The 7,197-nt window shown below is 61.2% G+C and overlaps 1 protein-coding gene across 1 annotated transcript; it reads left to right on the top strand.

Moving 5' to 3' along the window:
* Nucleotides 1-3,276: 3,276 nt before the first annotated feature.
* On the top strand, nt 3,277-4,955 carry POU3F2 (POU class 3 homeobox 2; the record flags this gene model as incomplete). Its single annotated transcript, XM_080388047.1, has 1 exon — nt 3,277-4,955. Exon 1 carries the CDS (start codon nt 3,657-3,659, stop codon nt 4,953-4,955), a length of 1,299 nt encoding a protein of 432 aa, XP_080244173.1. The 5' UTR covers nt 3,277-3,656.
* Between the last annotated feature and the right edge of the window lie 2,242 nt (nt 4,956-7,197).

Here is a 7,197-nt window from a genome sequence, read left to right as displayed (position 1 = left end):
GGCGCATTTCCTCCTAAAACAACATCTAATGGGAAGATAATAGAGAGGCAGAAAGGAGGCGCGGGGATTCCCCCCCCCCCCCCCCCCTTTCCTTTTAGCTGCGTGAATCTAACTCAAGGCTTTGAGACCAGAGTTTACAATAAGCTCTTCACTTCTACTTCGAACAGGCATATGCGATACATACTATCCCCCCCCCCCCCTACAAACCCACGCACTCAAGCGCAGGCAAGAGCGTGTGTTTGAAGAGCGCTGCCCCAGCCCCAGAGCCGGGGAGGCTGATGAGCAGCGCCTGGGAGCCGAGGCTCGCTAGGAACGAGCCGTGCTCGTGTGCTGCTGCTGGAAATGCAGCTTTCCCTCCGGCACGTGAGGAGCTGAAACGCCAGGGAGCCCAGCACCTCGCAAGCCGGAGCCCGCCGCAGCAGCTCGAGGCGGGTGGCGGGCAGGGGACCCCCGGGCGGCGGGGTGGCCAGGCGTGGGGCGGCCGGAGGGCTCCCGGAGCCCGCTAGCGTCCCTCTGCATGCACCTGATGTGTATGCAGCACCTCGCCTCCCAGCCAGGAGAGAGCTCCAGTTAAGTGGCGCTCTATGTATTTTATAGCGAATATTCTCGAGTAGCTGCACTGCAATGAAGGAGATATCAAGGAGGCCTGTCAGTTCAAAGCTTTTGGGGTTGTTTGAAAATCTTCTTCACGTCAAAGTAAGCAGCCCTAGTATTTGAACAGCTGCTTTGAACAGTGAAAAGGGCTGAGCTGAATCAAAACACTGCAGTGTCTGCCCAAGACACCGCATCACCTTCAACCTGCTTTTATACGAGCAGAAAAAAAGGAAAGAAAGGCTGGTGAGACCTCTAATCCCGCGGGGTCAGCTCCGCCAGAAAGGGGCCCCATGACTGTCTCTTTCACATCCCGAGCGCCTCGGACCCGAGCGGCGGCCGGAGTCGGAGCCCACGGAGGGCAGCGGCGCGGCGGTCGGGCGCTCGCTGCCCGGCGCTCCCCTCCGCGGGGGGAGACGGGAGCGAAGGATGCTTAAGGAGCGGTATTAATGACAGGGCTAACAATGATGGGGAGGACGAGGAGGTGGAGTCTGCGGCGCCTCTGAATGCACCGGTCGCGCTCCTCGCTGCTCCCAGCTGCGACTCCATAGGCGTGCGCTCAGCCGGGGAGGGGGCAGGAGGGACGGCGAGGGGCTTTGCTGCGGGGCTCGGGTTTTGTCCGCCTACTAATGCCGTGTTGCTACTTCGGTAATTGTGTGATTACCGTTAGCCTTTGAGATCTGCCGCTGGGGCGGCAGGCGTCAGAGGCACGCAGGTCGGTGACGGCAGGCATCACCTGCCAGGCAGCCGTGCAGGACGGAGGGTCGGAGGTGGGGGGGAAGAGATGCACGACCGGGGCAGTGCCGGAGGGGGTTTCCCCAAAAAAAAAGTGATGGCTGGAGCTCGCTGACCCCCGTATCCCGCCTCCTCGTCGTGGCGAGCCGCGGGGAGCGCGGCGCTGCCAGCACCCCACGGGGACCAGCTGTCCGTGGGGCGCGCACAGGCCGTGGGTGCCGGAGCACCGGCGACTTCCCTCGGACGGTCACCGGGGTAGGTCCGTGCTGGCCGAGCCCCGCATGCCAGAGGCACCCGCGTGACAAGCTAGCCCTGAGAATGACGAGTGGCGTGGCCCCTCGTGTGGCACAAACTTTTGGCAGCGGCCCTGGAGGCGGCGGGCGGGAAGGGCGCCCCGACAGCGCCCCAGCGGCCCCGTGAGCGGGGCGGGAGGGCTGGCCCGGACGCGGGGAGCAGGGCGACTCTCCCAGGACGGTCCCCGCGATGCTCTGGCGCAAGCCTGCTGCGGACTTCCCGCGTTGTTGTGTTTCAACTCATTGGTCTACACCTAACTGGGAGGAGAGAGACAAGAAAATGAGCATCAAATTATGAAATTCCTGGGTGCTCAGTTGCTTCCACACTGGAAACAAAAGGCAGAGCTTCACTACAGAGGCACTGACTTCCCTCCCCGCGACACTCGCGGAACACGCAGTATTGTTCTTCCCTGAGCCTGCACCTCGAAGAAAGAGGGGCAAAAAAAAAAAAACAAACCAACAAACAACCCTTAAGAAGAATCTCCACTCTTTCATGGACAAAGTTTGTTGTTGTGTCCCCCAGTCCCGTCCCCCCCTTCTCCCTCCCTCCCTCCCTCCCTCCTCACCCCCCGGCAGAAGGAGCTCTTGATACGCCGCTAAACTAACGAAACGAGGTAACTCCTGCTGCGCCCCTTGTCTCAGGGCACTGGATATCCTGTTTATGCTGCTTCTGTGTATATGTTTATGTGCAGGAGCCCATCCCCCCGCTCCTCCACACCCCCACGCAGAGGAATATTTCCAGGCAAGGAGCCTTTCCAGCGCTCATGTTAAATACGATGATTTATAAACAACTCGCAGAAGAAAGCTGTTTCTTGTTAGTAGTAATAAATTCCCCGGTCCGCCCTATTGTATTATTCCGATGAAGAGAGCGGGAGCCTGCGAGGCGCACCTACCCCCGTGAGCAGTTTATTTTCGAGACAAAGCTATGGCTTCCAGCTCAAAAATGGGCAGTGAACTCTTTTCGCCGCGGCCAGCCGGGCTCTGCTCATTCCTAGGAAATCCGGATCCAGTTCCAGGGTCTCCTTCCTTCCTGTCCGGGCCGCAACTTCTCCCCCGCCCCCCACCCACACCCCCCCGCCGCTATCCCTCTCTGTTTTTCTAATTTTTTTTCTTTCTCCATCACCCCCGCTCCCTCCCCCCAGATCTTCCGTACCGATGCAGAGCCGCTAGCGCCGCTGAGGCGGACCCGCGGGCACCCCGTCCCCCCGGGACGGGACAAGCAGAACAATGCCGCCGCTGCGGTGCCGAGGTGCGAAGCCCCGACACCCCCGGCGGAGCGGTGCGCTCCGGGCAGCGCCGGCAGGCCGGGGCCGGCAGGCAGGGAGGGGGACGCCCGCTCCCCGCCCCCGGGGGCGCGGCACTCCCCGGCTCCGCCGCGGGGCCGGCTGCGGGGCGGCGCTGCGGGCGCTCGGCTGGGCTGAGAAAGTTGGGGTGCACCCCGGGCGGCACGGTCGGGCTCCGCGCAGGGACCCGCGTCGGGGTGCGAGCAACAGGAGCCGGCGGGCGGGCCGGCAGCGGCAGGCGGCTCCCGCCAGCGGCGCGGTGCGGTGCGGTGCGGAGCGGTGCGGTGCGGTGCGGGCCGCAGCGGAGGCGGCCCGGCGGGGCGGGGCCGGCGGCGGAGCGCGCCCCCTCCCCTCCCCTCTCCTGCCGTCCCCTCCCCTCCCCTCCCCTCCCGCCCCGCCGCCGCCGCCGCCGCCGCCGTCCCCCGCCCCGCGGCCGCCGCTCCCCCGCGCCCCGTTCCCCCTCGGAGTTGGGTTCCAGAGGGCGGTCGGGGGCGGGGCAGGGGGCGGGGCGCCGCCGCCGGGTCGCGCCAATGGTGGGTGGCGGCGGCGGCGGTCGCCAGGGGCGCTCGCGTCCGTCAGGGCGCGGCCAGCCAATGGTGTGCGGCGGCGGGGCGGGGCGGCCGCGCGTGCCTTCGCTGTGGGCCCCGCCGCGCGGGCCGGGGGGGCGCGGGCGCCGCGCGGCGCCCGAGGCGAAAAAGTAGCTGTCAAATGCGCGGCGCCTTTAACCGGTGCGATCAGTGCGGCTCGGCGAGTCATGGCGACCGCAGCCTCCAACCACTACAGCCTGCTCGCCTCCGGCTCCCCCATGGTGCACGCCGAGCCGCCCGGCGGCATGCAGCCCGGCGGCGGCTACCGCGACGCCGGCGCCCTGGTGCAGGCGGACTACGCGCTGCAGAGCAACGGGCACCCGCTGAGCCACGCTCACCAGTGGATCGCGGCGCTGTCCCACGGCGGCCCCGGCGGCGGCGGCGGCGGCGGCGGCGGGGGAGGCGGCGGCGGCGGCGGGGGCGAGGCGCCCTGGTCGGCGGGCGCGCTGGGCCAGCCCGACATAAAGCCGGCGGTGGTGCAGGCGGGCGGGCGCGGCGACGAGCTGCCGCCGCCGCAGCACCCGCCGCCGGGGCGGGCGCCGCACCTGGTGCACCACGGCGGCGGCGGCGGGCACCACGCGGCGGCGGCGGCGGCGGCGGCGGCGTGGCGGGCGGGCGGCGCGGCGCACCTGCCGCCCGGCATGGCCGCGGCCAACGGCGCGCAGGCGGGGCTGCTCTACTCCCAGCCGCCCGGCTTCACCGTCAACGGCATGCTGGGCGCCGCGCAGCCGGCGCTGCACCACCACGGCCTGCGCGACGCCCACGAGGAGCCGCCGCCGGGGCCGCCCGGGCCACCGCACCACGGCCCCGAGCACCCGCCGCCGCCCCACGGCCCCCACCCCGGGGCGGCCGGGCCGGCGCCCGCCGCCGCCACCGCGCCCCCCGGGCCGCCGCCGCACCACGACCCGCACTCGGACGAGGACACGCCGACCTCGGACGACCTGGAGCAGTTCGCCAAGCAGTTCAAGCAGCGGCGCATCAAACTGGGATTTACCCAAGCGGACGTGGGGCTGGCGCTGGGCACCCTCTACGGCAACGTCTTCTCGCAGACCACCATCTGCCGCTTCGAGGCCCTGCAGCTCAGCTTCAAGAACATGTGCAAGCTGAAGCCTTTGTTGAACAAGTGGTTGGAGGAGGCGGACTCCTCCTCGGGCAGCCCCACCAGCATAGACAAGATCGCGGCGCAGGGCCGCAAGCGGAAAAAGCGCACCTCCATCGAGGTGAGCGTCAAGGGCGCGCTGGAGAGCCATTTCCTCAAGTGCCCCAAGCCCTCCGCCCAGGAGATCACCTCGCTCGCGGACAGCCTACAGCTGGAGAAGGAGGTGGTGAGAGTGTGGTTTTGTAACAGGAGACAGAAAGAGAAGCGCATGACTCCCCCGGGAGGGACGCTGCCGGGCGCCGAGGACGTGTACGGGGCCAGCAGGGACACGCCGCCGCACCACGGGGTGCAGACCCCCGTGCAGTGAACTCGCGGCGGGGGCGCCCGGCCCCTCCTCCTCCTTCTCCTCCTCCTTCTCCTCCTCCTCCTTCCCCCAACTTTTGATTGTCCTCCTTTTTCTCTTTTTTGTTTTACTTTTTTATTTTCTCCTATCTTTAAAAAAAAGACAAAAAAACTAAAAAAAAAACGCTCAAAAAAAAAAGAAAACAAAACAAAAAACGAGCGAGCGAGAGGGCGAGCGCGAATCACAGCAGACAGACAGACAAAGCACCTGCACCGGACTGTCCCTTAGACGGTAGCAGGTGCGATGCTGTATTTTGACCTTTCCAGGCGAGTGCCCGTGCACCGGAGTGGAGTGAGTACCGCGCACAGGCAGGCAGGCAGGCACCGGCAGGGCAGGCGCAGGGCGAAAGCGGTTCGCACAAAACTCCCTTGCTCGCTGGCGAAAAAATACGGCGCTGCCCGGCCGGGGAGGGGGCGGGAGGAGGGAGGGGGGGGGGGGGGGGCGCAGCCGCCTCGGGTCCCCTCCGCAGCCCCCTCCCGCCACACAAAGGCAGATTGCATTGTGGAATGTCGCTCGGTATTGGCACATGCTGCTGTGTTTATTTTCTGTGGATCCCCTGTAGGAATATACGAAAAAAAAAAACCAAAAAAAAAAAACAAGAGAAAGGAAAAGCTATCCCTTTTGATGTAGACAGTATTTAACCGTACCAATTTGCACTGCAAGAAAATCGAAGTTTACATAAACAAATTGTTTTTTTCTTCTTTTTTTCCCCCTTCCTTTCCGACCTTAATTTTGCAAATGACTTGCATTTTCCACGGTGAGCGTTAGTCAACCAGTGACCGGTCTACAATATGTTACTGTGTTTCAGCCTTTGCTTTATGTGTATATGTGAACTTTTGTTATAAACAAGTCTTCTTAAATATGTGTAACGCTTATTTTCTCCTTTTACCGTAGCAAAAAAGAATGCATATATCTGTATGTATGTATACATATGCATGCGTGCATAGACGTACATATATACACATATATATAATATCTATATACACATATATATGCACCACCAGCTTCCATTCTCCAGAGACGTGACTCTCGTAATTGCTTAATGTATGCCTTCAACGGCAAGAGTCGAGTTCGGAGAACGGAGAATAATGCAAATCGACAAAGTAAACTTCATTTTCGGGCAGTGTGTCCGGGGGCCGAGGCACAGCCAGAGGGGGAGGAAAAAAAATATATGCAGCCCTTCCAGACTGTGCCAGTGCGGGCGAGCAAGGCCCAATGTGGGAAAGGTGGAGACGAAACAACACGTTTCCAGAGTTTTCCCGGAGAAAGTGGCATTCCCTTGAGAGGGAGAGGGGATTATTTAGCTTCACCCCCACCCCAGACCCCTTCCTTCCCCCTCCTCCCCCCGAGGCTCCCCGTGCGTGCCTTTGGCATCCCCGGTCCCACTGCCCGGGCAGCCCGGGCAGATGTCAGCCTCCAAACTTTCTTTCATTGAGCAGTTTCGCATCAAGGCAAGAGCCAGCGAGAGCCCGAGGAGCTGCTGGGCCCGAGGGGGGGTGGCCGGGTGCTTACACCTGCGTGTAAACACGCTGCCTCCTACTCTCCGCAGAGACCCTGTGCGTTCCTTCTTTGCTTTTACTTTTCGTATATTTTTTTTCCTGTTTGTATCTAGCCCCCACACACACACACGCACGTCCTTTGGCCAGATTGCGGTATCATTTATTGAAGGAAAGGACCAGTTTTAACTTGGATAGCCTTGTGTCTTTCACTGGGGAATGAAATGAAATGGGGCGAAAAAATATGCCATTTTTCAATGCGGTTTTCCCCCCCTTCGTTAGTAGTTTTAAAGTGCATTTTGTGACATTATCTTGATGGGAAACGGTTAACTTTCCAAAAAAAAAAAAAAAAAAAAAAAAAGAGAAAAACCCACGGGGAAAAAAAAAAAGCAAAAAATAAGGAAAACAAAAAGCTCTAAAGGGAAGCAGAGGAGCGGGACCTTGGAGCAGCGCATGTATGTGCGTGTGTCTGCGTGCGTGTTTGTGTACTTATGCACACACACAGCTATGCATATACATTAGAAGAACTTTAAACTATGATAGTTATAAATTCATAAAAGGATCATTTAGTCAGCACAAACGGGTGCTATAGAGACAAAGCATTTTTATAATCTAAAAGTTTACTTAGTTGAGTGTTGGACAATTATGGAGAAAAAACAGTGAAGCATTCTCTCGCAGAACTCTCCTATAAATATTGCATTCAGTAGCTA

The sequence above is a fragment of the Falco punctatus genome (assembly GCF_963210335.1).
Source record: "Falco punctatus genome assembly, chromosome: 5".
NCBI classification, from domain to species: domain Eukaryota; kingdom Metazoa; phylum Chordata; class Aves; order Falconiformes; family Falconidae; genus Falco; species Falco punctatus.
The sequence above is the reverse complement of the archived record's forward strand: the minus strand, read 5'-3'. Positions and strand labels throughout refer to the sequence as shown.